We start from the raw sequence: 26,390 nt of genomic DNA, 5'->3' as shown, positions 1-26,390 counted from the left end.
TCGTTACTGCGCATTAAATCAGATCCGCCCCTCACGTTCATGTTTAGACTTCGCTGCTCATTCCAGATTGAGCTGCATCGTTTGTTTTATTTACTGCTATTGGCTTGTTTGCTCTTTTTCCTCTCTGCAGTGCGCATTCTTTCAAAAATACCTCATTTCCACCTCGCAAAATATTTTTTTGACTCCACGTTTCAATTATTTATCTTATATTTTGCATATGAAGTTAGTAATACATCGAATTCATCACATTTCTTATTGTAACGGCTTTTACAGTCAGTGCATTTCACTTATCAAAATAGTTGCATGATTGATCAGGGGGGGGAAGGGTACAGGTTTTGAAAAGTGATGTTTCTTGACTCCTATACTCAATCCAAGAATAGAGGACCCTCACGAGATTTCGCGTGTGATGCAGGGACGTCATTTCACCAAAATGCCAGGGGCATCGGATGTGACATCACACGACTCTTGACCTATGATGACATCCCAGGAAGTGATGTCATTCAACCCTACCCTGAATTGACATCACGGGAAGCTATGGAACACGACCTTTCACCCCTTTACAAAACAGGAAGTGGCATCACATAGCATTGTTTCTAAGTACACTATGAAAAATATGGATATGGTATCACTGTAATGTGATATACATTGCACACAAGAATGGACGACCATATGTAGCATTAATATTAGTGTGTATATGCCCATATTACCATACTGTGAATTGAAGCAGACGCCCAAGGCCAAACGATAATGATACAAGTACGCTTAAGCGCTTCATATAGAACAAATGTGCATATAATACCACCGAACCTGTGTTGGTACTCAATTATCAGCCTCAGCAGGAAGAAAGGCTGAGTGGGCTTTGCAACCTGCAACCTGCAGATCACACATGCATCGCAGCAGTGAGCGCTCAACCCACTGAGCTATCTTACCGGCTATAGCTACCATAAAACCAGCCACTCTAGAAACAAAGAGCCACATGCTGCTGGCCACGGGTGTGGAGCCTCAATGAAAAAAAAAGTTCAGGGGTCACAGTTGCGACCCCTGGCAACCCCTAAATGACTTCCCTGGTCTGATACCCTTTTATCTTCAATATTTACTTTCAAATCACTAATTTTTACTACTTTTACATTGATTATTTATCTTTCCAATGTGTGCCTAATATGAATGCGCCCTCTCGACATTTTCGTATCAACGAAGAAACAAACTTCGTTCAGTCGCTGACATTTCCGTTGTGATTTTTTCACGTATATCCGAATGATATCACATACAGGCAGTCCCTTAAAACTCTTGAGGCACCACTCGCAGGGAGAGTGCAATTCAAAGTGCTTTGCCCGCCCTGTCTGGAGATCCGAGAGACCCATCTTCTGACCACACTCCAAAAAGATCTCGGAGCTTTCCCATGCTGGCCCTCTCAAATTTGGTTTCAATGCCACACCTCGCCTAACAGGTCATTGCCGTATGTATGCCTGACACTCGGTAAACTGTACAACTTTTCCAGTTCACGTTTAATGGCGTGCTGTGCAGCCACAGAATGCTTGTATTATAATGCTGTACTTCATAACCTATGAATGTTTGCATGAATCCCTGCTCTGGCTGTTTGGTTCCTCGATCAATCCTCCGCTTCTGACACGATTGACACCGACTTCTTGTAATGCCTAAATTTCGCTGTATTCATTGGGGCCGGTAGCCTCTTTTTTGTTCAGTCCACATTGTTGTGCAACTTGTTACCCAACTCTTTGCTCAAGATACTGGACCTACTTCTTTACCGAAAATCTCTTCAAATCTTCCTTTCCTCCCGGGAAAATCATTTACCTTCAATGTACATCTCTTTGTACTAGTGCCATGACAGTCTGCTCTAGAAAGGAAAATAGAAAAAACAGGTAAACGAGTATTCAAACAAAATAATGTAGGGTTATCGCGGAGGTCAATTGGAAGTCAAATCCCATGAACTCTTTTGATCAAACCACTATCAGATGATGCAAAGCCAATGGACTTCTTTCTGGGCTTGGCTCTCAACTTTCAGACCCATGTGGGATGAAAGCCCACACGTCTTTCTTTCAATTATATCGACTAAGAAAGATCACGTTCTTTCTTCCAGTGGAAAGCTTTCAAACAGGAGTCCAGGCTTTAGCGCTTGGTCATGTTGACAGCAGCAACGGGCATTCAAAAAAGGGATTTGCGTGCGATTATGCCAGTTTTTCAAACAAAAGAAATTTTGAGAGCTGGGAAAAGAAAATTTCAATCTGTCGCGACGATATTGCTAGCTCTGCAATGGCTGCGTTTCGAAACCAGCATTGTCTATAAATTGGGGTGCTGCCTTATTCATAGGGCATTAAGGCAAGGAAGGTCACCTATCTAGCTGAAAAGATAAACATTGCCAACTGTTTGCAGATTACCCAAGCAATGCATCTTATGGGATGGAAATCCCACGGTCAAATACAGAAAAAACACATGAGCAGGGTGTGATGGATTGCCATCTGGTGAGGGAGATGAAACCCTGGCTTTTCTTTAGTTTTATTAACAGCATAAAATGATACAGGTAAATCTGTCTCTGAAAAGGAGGCCTGCTGATCAGACCAGCCACCCTTTCATTAAGTATCCATGCCAAAAGCATAGCGAATACATACATCTTTGCTGCATTAGGTTCCTGCTCGCCAGTGGCGCACAGCACGCACGTACAAAGGTCACATGTGCATTTCATAAATCTGCTGGGACACTAATTCCATGCAGACAGACATTCTAACTTCTGCATCTGTATCAGAATATCACATTTGTTGCCGTAGCGGTCTGGTGGCAGGATAATCTCTAAAAAATAAACCATACCTGGTTATAATTTGGTGATTTTTTATTAAAGCGAATCCAGTTTCTTATATTACAAGACTGAGATAGGTTGGCAGAAAGAGACATTTTAAAACCTGAGCGCTTGTACTGTTATGTTAGAAGTGAATTCGGCTGCGGGTAAATGCAAGGTGTGGGTCGCCTGCCAAGCTTGCCACAATTTGTAAGTTATAGAGCAAAGGTTGCATTCTCGCTGCGCACAAATTACAAAAGTCCATGTGTAAGTTGCATGTATTTAATTGATTGTAGGTCAGCCTGACACATGTTTCGAGCTATGTGCTCTTTGTCCGAGGCTGAACATATCATATATAAATGAGTTTTAAAACCACATCAAAATAATGTTTCCATTGAGGTAACACAAACCAAAAGACAGTTTAGCAGGACAGAGAGCCATAAACCGCATGACAATTCATTTGGATTGGTGCAAATAAAAAACAATAAGAATTTCGGAATTATACATTCACAGAAACATACAATTTTACCCATCCATGTAAGTATTGCATATAATACAAAAAGGATATCAAGCGGCAGACATGCACATAAAGGTGAAGAGATGGAAGAGATGGGTAGGGGAAAAGCAAACACACAAAATTAAAATTAATGTTTGTAAACAAATCATACATGGTTCAGTGTGTGCGCTGTATCCAAGCCTTGCAAGAGCCTCATTGCATATAATAACACTAAAGGAAGTATGCCTTGTGTAGTCTTGGTGTCAATCTATAACACAAAAGAATAAATTTACAGGTAAATAACGCGAAGCCATCACTGGTTATATACAATTCTAACTAAAGAGTGGCTAAATACAAATACTGCCACTTACCAATTGTCGAGTGACCATGGGCGCACTTATTGTGGAAGCTGTCATCTTAAAGTAAATATAACAAACAATACTAATTAGATTAGACACCCTTTGGGTTTTAAATTGCAAACAAACGCATATTGATACATTTAAATATTGCACATACCTATATAAACCGCTGTTGCGTGATTCCATTCAATAGGTAATGGTAATTACTGCATTCGTGCAGCATTAGTAAACAATAACCATCCAAATGTGTATCCACACGTGAGGCCATCAAATCCATGATTTCCATGCACACAAAAGTGAAAGAAATGCACGCTCTGTTAGCTTAATTGGTTAATACCATTATTATCCACATCACATGTGTGATGATAGACCCCATTAGACCACCAGGGGTCATATAGAAAGACTCCTTACTCACCCAGCCTTTTGGCGTGTGATCCCTTCTGAGGCAACTCCATTACGGCTTGCTGGCTTGCCTATATCCAATGCATGGTGCAGGCTAGTGAAAACACAAGTGTGTGCTCAAGTAGTCGCCATGTTGGATGAGTAATTCTTATGTCAAGAGTAATGCCACATATATAAAACACTCAATAGTGGTAGCGGGTATGTACCCCAAACTGAAAAATAGGAAACCATTTTTTTCTTTTTGCAATTGAGGCTGTATTAGCCTGAAAAAGAAAAAGAAACACCAATATCGGAATGTGCATTACACCCTACTTTTAAGCACGACTAACCATACTGTTTCCTGTCCATACCAGGTCAATTCCAACGCTAGATAGCATCAAATATGGTTGTAACTTTCTAGTTAATGCTGCTCTTGCAAAAACCAGTCAGAGCACAGACACATCCCCATGCTGTAGATGTATATGTAACACTGGCACTGAGTATTCAAAGCACTGACATTACACTGTTTATAGTGAAGTACTGACTGTTAACTATAAAAATATGAGGTCATACATCTCCAATAAACACCATTAGGAGTATGCAGGGTATCACAAAAATACCGATAATTCATGTTCTGTGTTGAGTCCACACAGGGCTGCACGATATTGGCGAATAAATTGTGCTTCCAATTGTCTAAGTTGCAATACAAGGTTGCCCCCTCTCTGAGGTAAGGTGACTTTTGCCAGACCCACAAATTTAATTGCTTTCTTGTCATTCATTTGGTGTACCTTTTGCCAATGTATCGCTAACAGGTATTTAGCATCCTGATTTGATATAGTCAACAGGTTTTCCCTTATTCAAATTTTAAGTGGCTGAATCCTGCTCCCAATGTAATATAGTCTGCATATACATAAGATGCAATAGACACAGAATTTGGAATTACAATGTATAAACAATTTCTTCTGGCCCTAATAAACTCCCCCTTGGGTGTTTTATTAGGGCCAGAAGAAATTGTTCCAATATTGGTGACTTCAAAAAAGAATGTGAATTGATAACCATGAAGTGAGATTATCGCACCCTTAACACAGCGATTCATGAAGTGAACAATATGAAGAGAGAGGATCTGCTCACCCCCAAAGTACGCACCAAGACTACTTATAGTAACAAATTGAGATTTATTACACGTTACAATGCACACAGTTCGAACATATATTCAATCATGAAGCGACACTGGCATTTGCTCCATTTGGATAAGGACATCAGTACATGGTTAGACCCATATCCTAATTTCATTTATAACAAAGCAAGTACTCTTAAGAACATACTTAGCCCTTCTTTTATGCTCAACGCACAATCAAAACAAACCTGGTTTCAATTGGCACAGAACAAAGGTTTCTATAAATGCGGGGGCTGCTCAATGTGTATCCATGCTTTGGAAACCAAAACAGTTGACTTTGGAATTTTGGGAACACACCATGTGAATTTATTTATCAATTCCAATTAGAATAAGGGAACACCTGTCGACTATATCAAATCAGGATGCTAAATACCCATTAGCGATACATTGGCAAAAGGTACACCAAATGGATGACAAGAAAGCAATTAAATTTGTGGGTCTGCCAAAAGTCACCTTACCTCAGAGAGGGGGCAACCTTGTATTGCAACTTAGACAATTGGAAGCAGAACTTATTTGCCAATATCGTGCAGCCCTGTGTGGACTCAACACAGAACATGAATTATCGGTATTTTTGTGAAACCCTGCATACTCCTAATGGTGTTTATTGGAGATGTATGACCTCATATTGTTATAGTTAACAGTCAGTACTTCACTATAAACAGTGTAATGTCAGTGCTTTGAATACTCAGTGCCAGTGTTACATATACATCTACAGCATGGGGATGTGTCTGTGCTCTGACTGGTTTCTGCAAGAGCAGCATTAACTAGAAGGTTACAACCACATTTGATGCTATTTAGCGTTGGAATTGACCTGGTATGGACAGGAAACAGTATGGTTAGTCGTGCTTAAAAGTAGGGTGTAATGCACATTCCGATATTGGTGTTTCTTTTTTTTTTTTCAGGCTAATACAGCCTCAATTGCAAAAAGAAAAAAATGGTTTCCTATTTTTCAGTTTGGGGTACATACCCGCTACCACTATTGAGTGTTTTATATATGTGGCATTACTCTTGACATAAGAATTACTCATCCAACATGGCGACTACTTGAGCACACACTTGTGTTTTCACTAGCCTGCACCATGCATTGGATATAGGCAAGACAGCAAGCAGTAATGGAGTTGCTTCAGAAGGGATCACACGCCAAAAGGCTGGGTGAGTAAGGAGCCTTTCTATATGACCCCTGGTGGTCTAATGGGGTCTATCCTCACATATGTGTTGTTGATAATAATGGTATTAACCAATTAAGTTGACAGAGCACGCATTTCTTTTACTTTTGTGTGCATGGAAATCATGGATTTGATGGCTACATGTGTGGATACACATTTGGACGGTTATTGTTTACTAATGCTGCACGAATGCAGTAATTACCATTACCTATTGAATGGAATCACGCAACAGCAGTTTATATAGGTATGTGCAATAGTTAAATGTATCGATATGAGTTTGGTTGCAATTTAAAACCCAAAGGGTGTCTAATCTAATTAGTATTGTTTGTTATATTTACTTTAAGATGACAGCTTGCACAATAAGTGAGCCCATGGTCACTCGACAATTGGTAAGTGGCAGTATTTGTATTTAGCCACTCTTTAGTTAGAATTGTATATAACCAGTGATGGCTTCGCGTTATTTACCGGTAAATGTATTCTTTTGTGATATAGATTGACACCAAGACTACAACAGGAATACTCCCTTTATTATTATTATTATATACAATGAGGCTCTTGCAAGGCTTGGATACAGCACGCACACTGAACCATGTATGATTTGTTTACAAACATTAATTTTAATTTTGTGTGTTTGCTTTTCCCCTACCCATCTCTTCCATCTCTTCATCTGTATGTGCATATCTGCCGCCTGATATCCTTTTTGTATTATATGCAATACTTACATGGATGGGTAAAATTTTATGTTTCTGTGAATGTATAATTCCGAAATTCCTATTGTTTTTTATTTGCAAGAACCCAAATGGATTGTCTTGCGGCTTATGGCTCTCTGCCCTGCTAAACTGTCTTTTGGTTTGTGTTTTCTCATATTACAAGTGTCAACCCTGTGAGCCCAGGTCAATGATGTCAAGATGTATATTCATGGCTACGCTGGCTATCTCCACTGCTCCCTTTGAGACGATAGCCAGGATGCTGTCTTCCTTTGAGTCTCTGGGGCAAAGGTAACACATCCCTGCAGGCCACAAGAGCTACCACCAGGAGATATCCTGGGAACCCAGCTTCAAAGGAGCACTCAAGTAATAAAGGCCAGCCTCACATGAAGATCTTGCACACCAATGGTCCTTTGTAGTAAGCAGGATTGGAAACAAGATGAACTTAGAGTAGCCAGAGAGGGAGAGGTGGGCCTGAAAAGGGGTTCCACCATCTTGGTTTTCTTTTGCTGCTCTCTTCCTTCCTGGCTCTTCATTTCTTGCAAAACAAGGCACACTGGCCATGGTGCAAAAAGGCAAGTGTCACTTACCAACAGGGATTTTACCCCTTACCGCAGTCTTGGTTTGATCCAGTCCCCAGTGACATTTTGCCTATAAGGATGGGGTCTACCACTCCTTCCTTGATTCATCTTTGGACACCAAGAAGAATACACATTTGGATCCCTTTTGGGAGTGCAGTCCAATCCAAAGTTCTCTGCTATATAAGTGAAGACAGGAGACATCCTTGGCAGCGGAAAGCTCAGCTCCTTAACCACCCCCAGTGCACATTGGGGTCAAACTGCTTTTGCAACTAGGTCTCAACTACTGGCTACACAGGAACCAAGACCTTGTCGTCAGAGGTAAAGAACTACTTTGTAGGTGCCAGCCAAGTTCCCTGGGGTGGGAGTGCAACAGAAGGAGTCATATTTTCCTTGTAGCCTCTGTATTAGAACTCTCAACATTCAGAAAGGCCAGGAGCAAATTGAATCCTGTTTGCAAAGCTTTGAACTATGTTCAACGCCCTTCAAACCAAAACTGTATCTGCTGTGCTGCTTTTGGCAATTCACGACTTTGAACTGCTTGCTGGCCCCTTTGGTCCGACTCAGTGCTGCGTCACACCAGAAGCACTCATCGCCGCCTTGACTTGAACACTGATGTGGAGGCCTTCAGCTCGTTGCATCTGCCAGCACTGCATCAAAACCAACAGGACCTCCCCGAGGGACTTCGATTCACCAAAATGCCACGGGTAACAGAAGTGACATCACATGCCTGATGACATCAGAGGAAGTGATGTGGCATCAGTTCTTCTTTAACCCTGGTTATATTGCCAAAAGTGACTTGTGGGCCTAAACAAAAGTACATACATTAAAAAAAAAAATACCAAATAGGTACTAAAGCAGACAAGAATACTTTAGATACCAACCACATTTTAGCAAGGGTGCTGCTGTCATATGCCATGCACGGGGTCATGATATCATAGGGTTAGACCCAATAGATTCAACATAGGCCGAGGCACTGCCAAAGATATGCCACTTCAGCATTGTATGGCCATTTACTTCCATATTATGTCAATTATAGCTACATTGTCAGCTGCTGGGATATTACAGTATCCAAAAATCCAACAGATGCAAGTCACCAACAATACACAGGAGCATTAATGTTTTAATTTATGATAAGGATTTGTTAGTTATATAGCCCTTTTGCCAACGCACTATACATAGCACATATGTAAATACAATTATCATTCCAACTAAAGTTGGTACTCATTTTTCAACCTGGGAAGAATGAAATGTTGAGTTGGCTGTGCCGGGATTTGAACCTGCAAACTGCAGATCAAACATAAATCACAGCAGCGAGCGCTCAACCTGCTGGGCAATCGTACCACTATGCTATTGAAAATGCAATGCCACTATAAGAAAATGATGTAAAAACTGGCTGCACAACGCAGGTCAGACACGTAATAACACTCATCATGTTTGCTATAGTGATGGATAGTAAAAAATGCCATGCAACAGTAAGACATACCTAGATGGTTTGCACCAAAATGGCAATCTAACCACGTAATAACACTTATCATGCTTACTTTATCATAGATGCCCAGAAAAATATACCATGCCACAGTAAAGAAGGCTAGACTGGCTGCACCCAAATTCCAGTCTAAGCAGGTAATTACACATATTGTAATTGCTTTTGCAGAGATGCCCAGTACAACATGTCAAGCCACAGTAAGACATTGCTAGACTGGCTGCACAAAAATGCAAATCTAGCCACATAATAACAGTTATGATGCTTAATTATATATGTCTGCCATGTGTCTGGATGAGCCTCATCCAGAGCTCAATCGCACACTGTATGAACATGGAGACAAAAACATGAACATCTCAGATATTTAAAGCAACATTTTAATTAATAGACAGAACATATTTCAAACAGACCAGTAAGGTACCACAGTACAAAATGCAATCAAAAGACAAAGTAAACAAAGAAACTCACATTCAATTCAGTTGTGCTGTTAGTATTCGTAAAAAAACAGGGAACATTTAATAAACAGGAATTTTAAGTTAGGCAGTTAAGATGCCATGCTATACACCAAATGAATGATTCCCCTAGCACCTATTGAACACCTAAAATACAGGTCCAAGAACTCAACCCATTGTGTTTTGGGAACCAGTCCTCATTCAGTTCCTATAATCCAATGCAGAAATAGCAATCTTAGTCTAATGGTGAAACTGCACAATTCAATATAACAAGTTCAGGACCACAACTCATTTCACCCCCTATCTCAGAGTAAACAAAAAGAATAAAATCAGAAGACACACATCTCTGCTCCCAAGCTGTACCTTTCAACACTTTCACAGATATTAACAAGTCTGAGCAATGTTGTCACCTTATCCAGCTTCAAAGCTGTGAGGCAAAACAACACATATATACTCATAACGCTAAATGTGAAGCAATGACCTAAAACAAGGTAACCCCTCAGTTCAAAAGAACATACATCTAAAAGCCAATTCGCACTTGACAGAAAGCCTACTGTACTGAAAAGGGAAATCGGCCATTGTGCCACAAACTCGCTCCCTTCAGATAAAGGATTCACTAAAGGAAAAGGGAACATACCATCCTGCTCAACCATTTCCGTGACAACCTGGGTATCATTGATCAGGCTCTGGCCTGTCTGACCTCTTTCCTCTCTGACTGATCCTCCCAGGTCCAACTTGGGTCCTTCCTTTCTTCTATCTCCCTTTCTACTTGCGGTGTTCCCCAGGGTTCTAACCTCTCACCCTGGCTTTTCAACCAATACCTGGCAACTCTCGCCCACCACATTGCCATTTTTTCCTCCAACTTTCAGTGCTATGCTGCAGAGATGTCTTTATGGGAGGGCAAATGGGGCACTTTCCCCGGGCCCCCACCTTGGAGGGGGGCACCACAAGCCTGCTGTACCTAAAGAAGTAACTTACATTGTTCACCAGACTTCAAAGGCACATTTTATGACATGCTGCTGAGACTCTAAGCCTATTTTGTAATTGTTTTGTACAGGTACATTCTGCTCTGCTCTCTGTGTTCATTGTGGCATTCATAGTCTGTGCAGTCACTGCAGCATAACTCCTGTAGTGTAAGGGGTTCTAGAGAGAAGACACTGGACCAGACATCGCAGGCCTCTGGCAAGCATATTTTTCTTATTTGACACAAACAACGGGTTGTCCTTTTGTACAATTCAAAGGTTTTTTTGCACATCTATAAATAACAGTTTCGCAAGCCTGTATTTCGGGTGTATTTAAAGCTTTTAATTGCAAAATAGAAACCCGGATAAAATCTATTAGGATCACATAAATAAAGCTAGAATAATTCCCATTTTGCATAATATGCTTCCCTAACTTTTTGTTTTTAGAAATTTAGAATAACGTGAATTGTGTACTTTGCAGGTCAGTCCTAGAAAATGGGATTATTTTAGTTCATGGTAAGAACTGGAAAAGAAAAGGGAAAAGTGCAGACATTGCAGAGAGGGTGCAAATCCCAGTGCCACCTCTTAACCAATGTCTGATCCTGGTCATCTCATTTAATCGTATATTGCCTAACCTGTCAAAATGACCTGTCTCTAAAACTTTGGAAATTGTCTCTCTTCAGAGGGATTTTGTTCTCAGTGTGTCATCTTAAAAAAAAGCCTCACTCATGGGTTCACTGGCTCAAGTGTTGCTTCCGCTATAACAATAGTGAGCTTTGATATGTTGCACACCAGAGGACTTTGCTTGTTGATATCAATTTCCCTCTTCTAATCTCAGTATGGCTGAATATGGACTCGTTCCTGTTAGCTTCTAATCTTCATCCACTGGCTATGCTATGGTATCTGTATCCGTCTCCTTGCTTTCAATTGGTTTCCTGTTTGCATTAGGCACCTAATTGGAGTCATCTGTCTATTCTGGATTATGTGCACCTTTTTCATACGATCTGTGTTCTGCATTTAGACTATGGCCGCTCTACCTTCCTCATGCCTGATATTGATGAAAAGTGTGCTCTTCCTAGGCCTTCAAATGCTACCTGTTTATCCTTCAGATTACAGCAAGAATTAACAGTGTAGTGGGGCAGAAAGGGTGTACCCATGATTATTTTGATCGCTGCAGAGCAGCACATCAAGCTATGGGTTGTGGGTACGATGAGGGGGGGCACAACCAGATATTTTGGATCTTTTAACTCCTTTGGTTCAGTGGAGGGGGGCCCCAAAGGTGTCCGTGCCCCGGACCCCAAAAGTGTTTAAGATGGCCCTGCTATGCTGATGGCACTCAACTCATTTTCAGGCTTCCCTCGGCCACCTCTTCTCCTTTTCTCATCTCGGACTGCCTATCTGCCAGTCAGGAGTGGTGTGCCGCCAACAATCTCTGCCTGAATGCCAGCAAGACTGAGATCCTCATCAGCACACCTTCAACCTCCTTTCCTGTCACTCTCTGGCCGGCCTCCTTTGCCCTCCTCCTACCCCCACCTGCGAGGCTAAGAACCCCAGGGTCATCTTTGATACCACGCTTTCCTTCTCTGCCCACATCTCTGATGTCTCTAAAAAGTCAAACTTCCTACTGCACCTCTTCAAAGGTATTCTGCCTTTCCTCTCCTTTCCCCAGAAGCCCACTGTCGCTCAAGCTCTGTCTCTAGGTTGGATTATTGCAACAGCCTCTTTCTAAATGTACCTGCCTCTACTCTCCACTCTATGCAACATATCCAGAACAGGGCTGCAAGACTTGTCCTTGGCCTCAAGCCCTGGGATCGTATCTCTCCAGCCCTAAAATCTCTCCACTGGCTCCCAGTGGCTACAAGGATTAATTTCAAGACCCTTTGCATTGTCCACAAGGCATTGTGGGGCCTGTGTCCAAAATGCCTTCAGCTGTCCCTCCGTAAATACCTTCCCTCCCGAGCTCTTCGCTCCTCCACCTCTAACTCCCTCAGGGTCAGTCATTTTTCAAAGAAACGAGCTGGGGTAGATCTCTTTCTTTGGCGGGGGCCTCCCTCTGGGACATCCTCCATGCCGCTCTGAAACTTGAGGAGAACCATCTCTGGTTCTGGAGCACCTCAAGACCTTCCTCTTTGCTTCTGCCTTCTCTCCTCCTCTCCCCTGCTGATCTGTTATGTCTCGGCATCATGCACCTGGTCACCCTCTGACGTTCGGGCCCAGGTACCTGAATCACTACCTCTCAAACCTGGTTCAGCCACAGGAAAGCACACAGAAGCTCAATTCGACACTGTCAAACCACCTAAAACCAAGAATAAGGTACTGCCTAGAGGCCCTGTCGCCCTGGTCAACGTTTGGGCCTATAGTGACTTCTAAACCCCCTTTTTAGTCATTTTCTTAAAACACATATCCTTTCAATGGTGACACTGCTGCAATGTCTTGCCTGAGCACCCTTGCTCAAGTACCCAGAGTACCATACTATACAAAAGTCTGGATTTTCTGTGTTCTCATTTAAGGGATAGGTTTATTGCTAGTGTTGTACACATCTCTGGGGTCTACTATAGGAAGGTGCATCTCTGTTGGCCTTTATGGGACACTACAGTCCTGTTGTCCTCTATACACCTATATATCCCTGATGTTTACTATAGGGAAGTACGTCTCTGGTGGTCTTCATGGGGCAAAGCATTTCTGGTGTCCTTTATATGCCGGTATATCTCTAATGTTCACTATATGGTGGTGCATCTTAATGTTCACTCTAGGGTGGTACACCTCTAACGTTCACTATAGGGTTGAACAACTCTGATGTTCAATGTAGGGTGGCTCATCTCTGGTGCCTAAATGGAGGCACATCTTTGGTGACCTTCATGGGGCACTGAATTTCTGGTATCCTGTATTTGCCAGGACATCTAGGGTGCTCACTCTACAGTGGTGCATCTCAGATGTTCAATGTAGGGTGGTACATCTCTAGTGTCAACTAAAGGGAGGTACGTCTCTGGTTGCCTTCATGGGAAGTGCATTTCTGGTGTCCTTTATAAACAGGTATTATTGCTGATGTTCACTATAGGGTGGTGCATCTCTGATGTTTACTATAGGGTGGTGCATCTCTTATTTTCACTCTTGCGTGATGCGTGATGCATCTCTGATTTGCACGTCTGTGGTTCACTTTATGATGGAATGATTCTGATGTTCAATGTTGGGTGGCACAACTCTGGTGTCAACTAAAGGGAGGCACGTCTTTGGTGGCCTTCATGGGCCACTGAATTTCTGGTGTCCTCTCGGGTGCTCCCTCTACAGTGGTGCATCTCAGATGTTCAATGTAGTGTGGTGCATCTCTGGTGTCAAGGGGCAGTGCCTTTCTGGTGTCCTTTTTATGCCGGTACATCTCTAATGTTAACTCTAGGGTGATGCACCTCTGATGCTCACTATAGAGTGGAACATTTAAGATCTCTGCTGTAGGGGGGTATATCTTCGGTGACCTGTATGGATTGGTGCATTTATGGTGTTCTCTATATGGTGGTATTTCTCTGATGTTCATGATACTGTGACACATACATGGCGTCCATTCTGGGTCATTGTGTGCAATATAAAGCAAGGCCTAATTACTTCTGCTTGCTAAACAAGTAAAAGTGAAGTGATGTCTAATATCCTCCTTTCTGTCTCTCTGCAGGTGAATGGGAAGGGGCTGTCTCAGGAACAGACAATGGAGGCCCTACGGGCTGGCAAAGACCCACTTCTGATCCAGGTTCTTCGGCGGAGCCCGCGGATGAAGGCTAGCGGTGGGGGAAGCAGCTCCTTCCATGATCTGCACTTTGTTGACAGCGGCACTCAAACGGATATCACCTTCGACCAGATCATGGCGCTGGGCCGACTCCGGCCGCCTTCTCCACCCGTGGTCACCCTGGAGCCCTACGTCCTCTCAGAGCTGTGAGTATCTCGCTGCCCCCTGCCTCCCAGTGCAATGTTCTCATGAATCACTCCTCAGGCCAATGTGCCAGGTGATGTTGGTGAGATGGGTTCTGTACATCGGAAGAGATCACACACTTCTGGTTTAACTGCTACTGAAACTCCTCAGAATACACAGTCCCTAACTTCCAACCCCCATAATTGGTTTTCTGAATGCATAAAAGCAAACTCCAGACTCCATACCAAGTTTACTAACTCACAAATTCATATTTTCCAAGACATGTAGCTGGATATAAAAAATTATCCCTAACTTCCAGGCCCTTTAGTGGGGCTACCTGCAAAACAAAATCTCTGATTTTCAGGCCCGCTCTCGGGTTAAGCGATAATACATGCCCCAACTTCATGCCACCTGCTTAGTTGCATGAATGCACAATCCCCCAGCTTCCACACCCTCTGTTGTGGGGCCTGCCTCGGGTCACCGGGCGGGCCTCTGCATGCGTTGGGATCACCCAACACGGATCACCGGTGCTGCAATCATGCATCAAACAAAGGAGCCGGGGGCACCCTGCTCGCCCCGTGTCACCGGAGCAGACCACGTGGCTAGGGGCACCCAGCTCACGACAGTCCCGGCTCTGGGGGCACCCAGGCCGGGGTTGCACCATTCAGCCATGGTCACATGGCTAGACCATTAAGAGGGCGGCGTTGCCCAGCAGGGGCACCAGCCTCGTGCAGTGCCCCGTCCTTGGACCTACTGCACACGATGCTGCACCAGCAGGGTGCACCAAAGAACGACACCTGAGTCTGGTGGAGATCGACTGACTTGCCGGAAGTGGCTTGTCCCTTTTATTAACATGGTCACATGGTTACCCCATGTGACCATGACACCAACACTAGAAGATACCATGTCCCCCAGAACGGGTGACATCCAACACCCTCTAGTTCGCACCTGCACTTGCAATCCCTCACTTCCAGTCACTCTTCTCAGTGACCTGTACGCTTGGATTTTCTGAATACACAATCCCTACCTTTCACATAAGCTCTATTGGGTTACCTTAATACACAGTTCCTAAACCCCAAATTGGAAATCCGAAATCACAATTTTTGACATCAAGGGTTATCAGATTTAACATGCTTGATATTCCAGTTGCTTTTCCGGTTTATCTGGGTATATAATTAGTAACTTCAAGCCCCTTTGCTGGGTTTCCCAAGTATGCTTGGCCGAACCTCCAGGCCTTCTTCTTAGTTCAATCCTAGCCACAAGGCCCTCTTCTGAGTTACCGGAATACGTAAACCCTAACCTCCGGCCCTCTTCAGAGTTACCGGAATACGTAAACCCTAACCTCCAGGCCCTCTTCTGAGTTACCCGAATTCACAAACTGTAACCTTCGGGCCCTCTTTTAAGTTACCAGAATACACAAACCCTAACCTCCAGGCCCCCTTCAGCGTTACCAGAATGCACAAACCCTAACCTCCAGGCCCTCTTCGGCGTTACCGGAATACACAATCCCTAACCTCCAGGCACTCTTCTGAGTTACCAGAATACGTAAACCCTAACCTCCAGGCCCTCTTCTGAGTTACCGGAATATGTAAACCCTAACCTTCAGGCCCTCTTCTGAGTTACCGGAATACATAAACCCTAACCTCCAGGCCCTCTTCTGAGTTACCGGTTTGCACAATCCCTAACCTCCAGGCCCTCTTCTGAGTTACCCGAATACACAGTCCCTAATCTCCAGGCTCTCTTCTTAGTTACCCGAATACACAAACCTTAACCTCCAGGCCCTCTTCTGAGTTACCCGAATAGACAGTCCCTAACCTCCAGGCTCTCTTCTTAGTTACCCGAATACACAAACCTTAACCTCCAGGCCCTCTTCTGAGTTACCCGAATAGACAGTCCCTAACCTCCAGGCTCTCTTCTTAGTTACCCGAATACACAAACCTTAACCTTCAGGCCCTCTTCTGAGTTACCAGAATACACAGTTCCTAACCTCCAGGCTCTCTTCTTAGTTGCCCAAATACACAAACACTAACCTCCAGGACCTTTTCTTAGCTAAATGAATACACAATCCCTAACCTCTAGGCCCTCTTCTTAGTTACCTGAACACAAACGTCCAAGCCCTCTTCTGAGTTACCTGAATACACAAACCCTAACGTTCAGACCTTCTTCTGAGTTACCTTAACACACAATTCCTAACTTCCAGGCTCCCTTCAGAGTTACCTTAACGCACAATCCCTAACTTCCCAGCCCCGTTGAGAGATACCTGAACACACTATCCCTAACTTCCAGGGCCTTGTCTGAGCTACCCCTATACACTCTTCCTGACTTCCAGGCCCTCTTTTGAGTTACCTGAATACACAAACCCTAACTTCCAGGCCCTCTTCAGAGTTACCTTAACATACACTCCCTAACTTCCATGCCCTCTTCCAAGTTACCGAAATACACTATCCCTGACTTCCAGGCCCTCTTCTAAGTTAAATGAATACACAACCCTAACTACCTGATACCCAATGCTGTGGGCAACTAAATATCTGTTTCCCTGTTCAGGGTCTTTGCCGGAAGTCTGAGGATACTGTCTTGCACATCCACAGCCCCAGCCACAGTGTTAGGGCCAAGACTGTAAACCTATCTAACGCATGCTGATCCTATTTTATCTTGGTGTATATTGCCCTCATCTGCAGGGTAGTTCCCCTGCGGGTACTTTCAGGGAATAGACATTCACCCTCATTGGTCAATGACGCTCCCCAATTAGGAGGTTGCCTCTCTTTTTCTTCCCATGACTGTGATATTTCTGGTTGATGAGTCGCAGTCTACTTTGTTCCCTGATGAGTCACTGGGCCTCATTACGAGGTTGGCGATCCGGTAACAACGGTACCGGTATGCTTTCCGGTACCGTTGTTACCAGACCGCCAAACTCCGAGTTGTGTTCGCGGGTGCCTTCCATACCGCCAGGCCAGCCCTGGCGGTATGGAATGGCACCCGTAAGCACAGCAAGCCTGTAGCACTGGCACGGTAATGAACCGCGCCGGTGCTACAGGCATGCCCATTCCCATTGAGCCATATGAGGCTCAAGTGGGAATGGGGATATACCGGCACCGGCACCCGCGAATGGGCAATTACTGGGTCCACCAAGGTCGGCATGATCCGGTAATTGCCCATTCGCAGGTGCCAGATTTTCTTGCTAGTATGGAGGCAGCCTTGCCGGTAAAACCGGCAAGGCTACCTCCAACCTCGTAATGAGGCCCACATTATACGTTGTTCCTGTCACAGTAGGGCGTTTTCCGTTATCTCAGCGAGCGGCAAACGTCCCAGTCACAAAGTTATTATTCTGAAGAAGTCCTTCGTTGATTTTTGACCAGCATTCCAATCCCGCTGTCCTACGGTGCTAGCTGCTGCAGTCTAAGGACCCCATTAGGAGTGAGGTGATAAGGGGTTAACGGTGCCGGTAAAGGTGCCGGCGCCTTTAACCCCGTACTGCCTCATGACGTGGTTCCCTCGCGGGACCCGCTCTGGACGTCTGGTCAGACCAGATGTCTTTTGCGGGTCCCACGAGGGGACCAGCATGCTAACAACGGGCCCATCATTAACAGGTCCGTTGTTAGCATGCTCTCCATTCCCATTGAGCCCTATGGGGGCTCAAATGGGAATGGGGATGGTCCGGGTCCGGGTTCCCTGAATGGGGAAATACCAGGCCCTCCAATGTCGTAATGGCTCGGTATTTCCCCATTCAGGGACCACGGACCCGGACCCGAGTTTGGAGGCAGCCATGCCCTTGTTAAGGGCATGGCTGCCTCCAAACTCGTAATGAGGCCCTAAATGACTATTTACTTACTTAACACAAGTGCAGACGCGCTGTTGGGTAAAGCACGCGGCCCGCTGCCATCCCTGTTCAGTTGCCGATCTACTATCCCATTCGCAAGACACCCATTCCCTGTGACGCACCTACAGCACCCTGGCCACACTGCAGATTTCCACGTCAGCAAATACATGGTGCCTCATTACAACCATGGCGGTCCGGGAACTACTGTACCGGTAAGCATGCCGGTACCGTAGTTCCCGGACCGCCATACTACGTGCTCTGCTCACGGGTGCCGTTTCACCCGCCAGGTTTCCTGGCGGGTGTACCCGCACCTGCGAGCAGAGCACGTCAGATGCACCGGCACAACTCTAAATGTGCCGATGCATCCGACGTCCCTATCCCCGTTTTGCTCTATGGCGCAGAATGGGGATCGGGACGCCCTTGATTCCGGCACCCACAAATGGGTAATTACTGGGTCCGCCGAGCATGGCATGAATTTGCGGGTGCCGGAAAAAATGCAACTCCGGTGGCAGCCATGCCATTTTTAATGGCCCAGCTACCGCCAGAGTTCTAATGAGGCCCATGTTCTTGAAAGCCTTCGTGAGGGAGGCGGTTTATAGCATTTGCCTCTCTGAACAGATTGTAGGCACTGGCGTATCCTGGGAACATTTAGGTGCTCACTAGCAGCAAAGTCACTTTGACCACAAATTTGGGAGAGGAGCACGTGGCACTTTTGTACTTGATGTTCAAATGGGGCAGAGCAAACGAGGGAGAGGTTCGGACAAAAACAATTGTGGAATAAAGTGTGTAAAGAAGTGTACTTTCAAGTCAACCTTTGGGAAGGGCTCTTCAGGAACCAGTTAGAAATATGGGATCTGCCCCCCCCTAAAATGCATAAGGCACAGCCACTGCCCTTGGATGAGTGCCCGGATCCAGTTCAGCGATGGGCTTCTCATCCGTAGTTGAGTGGGCAAACATTTAGATGTTCTAATAGGAACTGGGGCCTTAAAATTGAGCGTCACTGCAGTGCACACTTTGAAATTTTGCATAATTCCTATGGTATGGTAATGTTTATTTATATAGCGCCTATACAAAGGCAAGTGTTTCAAAGCGCTCAAGGAGGGAAGGAACACAGGGAAAAACAACAGTCGCTCAGAGGCCTTGAATTTCTGAGACAATAAAGGTCAGCACAGGCAGATTTAGTGAATATGATACATTTAACAGTTTAGATACAGCAGATAGGCCTGACAGCGATTCTGCAGTTTTATCCAAGTGCACATTAAGGGGTGAAGACAAGGGAGAACAAACAGAATGATCTTCAGGCAGGGCTGTATACAGATCGTGCAAGTGAAGGAGGTTAAGGGAGGGGCAGGGGACCAAGTGCGCCCAGTGGGTAGAGACTGGTGAAGTGCGGAGAGAATCATGCTTACAACGTTCCTTGAAGTGTTCTGTGCTCTAGCACCTTGAAGCGTCTCATGTGCTAGATGAAATGATCAGGGCGCTTGTGCTGTTCAACCACGTCTACAAGGTCCTGCACAACCATTTTTTCAATGTCACCACCAGCGTAGACATGCATACTTAAAAGTGCATGTCAGCATTATGGTGGCATGCTATTCAGCAGGCCTAGCCTCTTAGGTCACTGGCCCACAGGCTACAGGCTTTTTGCCATACACCCAACAGTGTTGCCCTTGGCCGCACCCAGCTCAACATAACAAACCTATGCAGGTGAACAAGTGGCCAGGTACATGCAGGTCACCGCATTCCATCAGGTCCAAGCGTATACTACACAGTGTAATAATTGCAACCAATCCCCACAACCATAAAAGCAACATTTTATGCAATGATCACAAACCGCACATCGAGGACAGCATTGTAAAACCAGCTTCACCTCACAGCACTCTTTTGCCAGTGCAAGGTGGCCACCCATGCATGCAAGAGTCTACATGCTTAGCACACACAACACACAGTACTGCAGTGTAGGTTCCAAGTTTCATGTGTTCTCCATTGTTCTCCCCTTCTGCCATTGCTCTACCATCACTGACCGCTGGGCATCACTGACCGCTGGGCCTCACCACACACTGAGCACCCTAGTGCAACCTATGTTTTACTTCTCATTTCATGTGTAATGCAGGCCCCATCTACTAATGGGCCTGCCAACTTTCACCCTGGCCACATCTGTACATACGTTGCTCAATTACATTGTGTTGCCTGTGCATACCGGTATGTGAGTGGCTGTGTACCTTTCGCATTTTGCAACTTTCTGATGCTGATGACTTCCGTTTATGGCGCAATGTGGTAAAAGGCTTCATCAAGGAAGGGTCTTACCAGGGCCTACCCATAGCAAATGCAGATGGTGACATGTGACTCTCTATTGTGCAACAGGGGCAATGATGTACACCATATGGTAATGTACGCATAGCAGCTCACTTCTGCTGTTTCTCCAAGTGCACAATGTCCTGCGCAACCATTTTGTGCTACTCACCTACTCCAAATGCATGCACAGTAACACCTGCATGGCTGGATTATATTGTGTAGGCTGTAATGAAGGCATAGCAGCTCACTTCTGCTGTTCCACCAAGTGCACACTGTCCTCCGCAACCATTGTGTGCTACTCACCAACTCCAAAAGCATGCACAGTAACAACTGCATTGCTGCATTATATTGTGTAGGCTGTGATTAGGGCCTAGACTGTTGGGTGCATGGCCTTTGCACCCAACAGTCTAGGCCTAGGCCACAGTAGGTGAATACAACCAATGGTGCATTCTGCGCTGCAACACTTACTAATCTGCGCAATGGACACTACGCAAGGATGTACAAGAAACATTTGCAACGAGATCTCTTCCATATGTACACTATTCTGTTAATACACCCAGTGGACACACTGTATTACTGCTCACTGCACCATCGCTACCCATGCACCGACAACTGTAGGTTGGTCTACCAATAACCACACACATGCAACCAACGTTGTGTGCACTGCAGCCAAATGTGGCACAATAAGCAAAAATGTGACATCTACTTTCAACCAGTGGACTTACCTTTTCAACCAGTAAACATAATTTTCTGTGATAGAGCTGCAGGCATGCAGCCAAGGGGCCACAAACTTACCTCACACAGCACACCATAGTACACACTATGTTTACATCGTCATGTGTCGTGGAATGCACTCCCCTTCAGCAAATGTGCCTGCCATCGGATACCGCTGTCAGAGCACCATCTTCTTGTATATCGATAGATATCACGCGAACTTCTTATTACTCCTGCACCCTTTCCATCCCTTCTTCCCATCACCAGATGCTGTACACTATGATTTTCAGATCCTTTTGCCGCCGCATTGTCTTCCCATACAACATACCGCCGGCATGGAACACTTTTCACACATCCCGTCACTGCACACTGCAGTGCAATCAAACTTTTGACCACGCTGTGAACAGGGAAATAGGACGGCAGAGCGGTTCCAGATATGACTATTTTGAGTATGATACCGCGGGCCGTGTGATAGGTATTAGTAAAATCACTGGATGCCCCTTATCTAATAAGCACGCCTTGAACCACCTCTAAATACTTAAAATACAGATTATAGCAGAATAACAGCAGCGGGTTGGCCTGTGCAACACTGTATAGCATGTTGCTACATAGACCCTCTGATTGGTTGGCATTCTCTCCCAACCTTGGACTTTTTGCTCGTTAGCAGCGAGTAAAATAAACAAAACTCGGGTGCAGAGAGCAACGTCAGACTACTTCCAACTTGCCAAATTAGTCCATCATCTCTCATCAGTCGGGCCTCAAGCCAAGGCTTCTTCTTTATAATTGACCTTGCAGCCTGTTCTCTGTTCTGGGACTTTTAGGGGGTATAGGTACACCATTATCTTCATCTGGAGCTTAATCCATAGCCCTTGTTTACGACTACTGAGTCACGTGTGAGGAGACCACAATTGTGCCAATTTTGTCCTTTTATTTACTACTATTTGATTTAATTCAGCTGGGTGTCAGCACTCCTCTTGGCCTCTGGAGACTTGCTCACTCCACCCTGCATATGCTTTTTGCATCTTTATCCAATACTTGGCACTCAAAGATGTTTTCTTCTTTGCTTATTCTAAGAGAAATATGCCTTACGTACATAGCTTATCCTCTTGACTCCCTTTGTGCCTTGCAATTATTCCTTGATGTGGCATCCTTGATCCAAGGCCAATAGACTCCTCTCTTTTCCTCACACAAAGCTGTTTTTTCCAGCATCTTCTGATTCTGCAGCCCTGGTCTGTCTCTGAGGTAGCTCGATTTGTTTCAACACAAGTCCAACATCCATCTTTTTCTCATGGCCGCCTTAGCCACATTGTGTTTTCTTCTGCAGCAAGCTTCTATATGTCTCAGCAACCTTGCGTTTCTTCATATATACATTTGCTTCATCATACTCACTAATATCTTTGGTGCATATGATTTCTTTGTACTTAATTACGGGTTTCTCTTATTACTCTAGTTACATCTTTATCCTGTAAGTATTTGCATATCGTTTCAGTGCATCTTCGTGTCTTTCTTTCATGAGGTCACTCTGCCCTTGTCTGATCTCACTGATAGCTCTTCGATGTCCAATGATGTGTGCAGACATCCTTCCACTCTCAGTGTAAGGGCACATTCGATACGGTTGTCTGAGTGCATATGGTCTCTCATACACACAATGCAGTAGTGGGATGATACCTGGTGTCACACCTAGGGCTCTTCTCCTAGTGTTCAAATATGATGGAGGAGAGGTGTTGGATCTAGGGATGACGTGTCCACCTGCACCTCTAGAGTTCCTTACAGCACCACTTTATAGACATAGTTTACATAGACTCCTAGAATGCCCACTTTGCAATTTTCCCTACTGTCCCACGTACTGTAAGACCCACCACAAGCTTGCAATTTGATGCGCTACCAGTACTTACACCTTGGAAATTCTATAACGCTCAAGACATCACTCTCAGAACCCTCAAGCCTTCAGTGCTGTTCTGATGGTCCTCTATGAATGAAACGCTGATCATTTTCATTCAAATACATTGATTGAAAATGTTGTTGAAATATTTTCAGTAAACAAATGGAGCATCAGATGTGGACGAAAAACGTGTAACTTGACTTGGGGGCATATACACTGTCAAACCACACACAATGCAATCACCCACAATTAATGCTGCTCTTGCAACGCATTTTGCATTTTCCATGATAGTCCACAGTGCCAAAAAGGGTCACACCTACACAGCGCATTTCAGGGCCTGTTGAGGAGCTCAACACAACACCTCCAGAAGCCCTCTTTCCATCTGCCTGAGGCTACCTGCAGAGGTCAAGAGACCCAAAAGAAACATCCAGGATCGACCTAGAGATTGCCCCTGTGACCTCTGACAAAGTTACTTCTGGGTTACTTTGGCTGTATAAGCACTGTCCTTTTTGTGTCCATTCTCCCAGGTGTCCAGAACAGAGCTAAGATTTGCTACTATAACCTTCTCGATTTTATTCTGTGTTCCCTGTTCCCTTTTCGACCCTTTGCTACAATAATGCTCTGCATACAGCACACAAACCATATTCAAAATCTAACTCCAACACTGCACTAAAAAAGCTGTTTGCATACACATGCACTTGTGAGCACCACTAGCGTCCTAATTGCTGCACATTGTGCTGCTCACCGATAATGCATTCACTTCTGCTCCAGCCACTCACCTCTCCCGACGCTTTCTCCAATCACGGTACAACTTCCTCCTTTGCTATCCCTATTATAAAACTCACAACTTGAAACTTCCACTACTCCATCTCTCTTCCAACTCCTTCCAACAAACAAAGCCGACGAGCTAACCATACCTCCTCTAATACTTATCCACCTCGCCTCTCTTCCTCTGAGACTCAAATTCTCTACTCTTCCTTACCTCATAAACTGAACATTGCACTCTGAAATGTCTGTATGCAACAACACGTCCTCTTTCACTGCTTTCACTCCAGCTCACCTCCCCTAGACCTTCTTGCTATCACTAAAACCTGGATTTCTCCATCGGACACTGCCACTTTGGCACGCCTACACGACTACAAACTATCCTTCATCCACTCTCCTCGACTGACTAGCAGAGGTGGAGGCGTCGGACACCTACTCTCTTCTCACCTCAATGCCTCACAAATCTCCAATGCCAAGTCCTCTCCTAGCTCTTTTGAATTCACCATCTCTACTATCACTCTGCCATTCTTTGATGATCTTGGGCAACTCCTTGATTCTCTTTCCACTCCTCAGAAAATCTGAACTTCAGTCTTTTCAAAGTGACTACGCTCTCCACTGTATCCATAACCTACCTACGCACACAGGGAGTAACTCTTTGTATCTCTTATTCATCTCCACCTCTCTCTCAGCCACTAATACTACTGTCACACCATTCATATCTGATCACTCGGTCGTTTCCACCATGTTAGGAGGTGGTTACATTTACTTCATTGAGTTTACAATCACATCAATTCAGCTGCTGCCATGTAACCTAGTTACCAAGGAACCTTTGTTGTTATGATTTCAGCAGCTAGTGTATTTCAGAACGTCATGTACAGATTACTGGGAGGAGAGAGAGGTGTCATGTGTTACCAGGATGATGTGCTAGTATGTGGGAAAAATGAAGCAGAACATGATAAAAGGTTAGAGAGAGTGTTGAACATATTCAAAGAGGCTGGCCTTACAGTATCGTTAGAGAAATGCATATTCAAAACTGACAAAGTTGAATATCTAGGTCATGAAATTACAGGTGAAGGGATCAAACCCAAAGAAAAGGCCATAGAAGCTATTCGCAAGATGGAAGCACCAAAATCCAAAGCAGATATACTATCTTTTCTAGGTCTGGTTGAATTTTATGGCAAGTTTGTTAGAGGGTTGGCAAATTTGTCAAGGAACATGAGGATGTTGACTCGTAAAGGTGTTACGTTCAAGTGGAATGAATCTTGTGAGGAAGAGTTTGGTAAGATTAAAGATGCTATAGTCAATGCACCCATCTTGAAAACTTTTGAAGAAAGTAGACATTCTTTACTATTTGTGGATGCAAGTGACTATGGTATTGGGGCAGTCCTAATGCAGGAAGATCAGGAGGGCTTACACACCATAGCATTTGCCTCCAGATCTCTCAAAGGACCTGAGAACAGATATTCAGTGGTAGAAAAGGAAGCATTGGTTTGTGTCTGGGGAGTGGAAAAGTTCAAAAGATATTTGTGGGGCAGAGAATTCACAGTATGTACAGACCATAAACCCCTAATAGGAATATTTACCAAAGGTGGTCTGGAGGGAGTCTCCAGACGCATCATGAAGTGGGTGACATCCCTACAAGGCCTGCAATATGATATGCTTCACATTAGTGGTGAAACCAACGTAGTTGCTGATGCCTTATCCAGATCAGTAGTGAAAGAAACAGTGTCTGAGGAGTCTCCTCTGACTCGTGAGAAAGGTGTTGAAATATTTCAGGTTCATGAGTCAGTAAAGAAAGAGGAGTGGGATAATGCATGTTCAGAGGATGAATTGTACCAGAGAGTTTTAACATTGGTGACGCAGAACAGAATAAGAAACTAAATTGGTGATTTAGGCGGGTTTGCCAAAGTTAAGGAAGAACTCTGGATTGATAAAGGATACTTACATAGAGGACATCAGATGGTTGTACCTATTAAAATGAGAAAATTAATAATTGAGCTAGCTCATGTTGGGCATTTGGGACTGCCTAGAACCAAAGGCTTGGTTAGAGCAGAATTTTGGTGGCCTAATCTTGACAAAGACACTGAAGAAGTGGTCAACAATTGTTGTGATTGCATTGAAGGTAATAAGGGTCTCAGGATTCAAAAAGTACCCATGACTGTTAGAAAGCCATCCACAGTTCCATGGGATGAGGTTGCTTTAGACTTACTAGGGCCTTTCAATATCAAGGGTGGGAGAGACACCTATGTACTGGTTGTCATAGATTTATTATCCAAGTGGCCCGAAATATTTACACTAAGAGACATATCCAGCAGTAGCATCATTAAATGTTTGGAGCAATTATTTTGGAGAGAGGGATTCCCCAGAAAGTGTTTATCAGATAATGGGACCCAATTGGTTTCCAAGGAATTTAGAGAGTTCTTGAGTAACCATGGAATAGAACAAGTAACCACTTCATTATATCATCCCC

At 44.4% G+C, this 26,390-nt stretch overlaps 1 protein-coding gene across 7 annotated transcripts in view; it reads left to right on the top strand.

Annotated features, from left to right (window-relative positions):
- PDZD4 (PDZ domain containing 4) overlaps positions 1-26,390 on the top strand; it is a 737,510-nt gene that overhangs the window by 499,877 nt on the left and 211,243 nt on the right. For all 7 annotated transcript variants that reach the window (XM_069645392.1, XM_069645390.1, XM_069645391.1 and 4 more), the window contains exon 2: positions 14,217-14,473. In XM_069645392.1, the coding sequence (XP_069501493.1) occupies positions 14,217-14,473 (257 nt within the window). The remainder of the gene's footprint in view (positions 1-14,216; positions 14,474-26,390) is intronic.

The sequence above is a fragment of the Ambystoma mexicanum genome, chromosome 2p, assembly GCF_040938575.1.
Source record: "Ambystoma mexicanum isolate Mex_15411 chromosome 2p, UKY_AmexF1_1, whole genome shotgun sequence".
NCBI classification, from domain to species: domain Eukaryota; kingdom Metazoa; phylum Chordata; class Amphibia; order Caudata; family Ambystomatidae; genus Ambystoma; species Ambystoma mexicanum.
The sequence above is the reverse complement of the archived record's forward strand: the minus strand, read 5'-3'. Positions and strand labels throughout refer to the sequence as shown.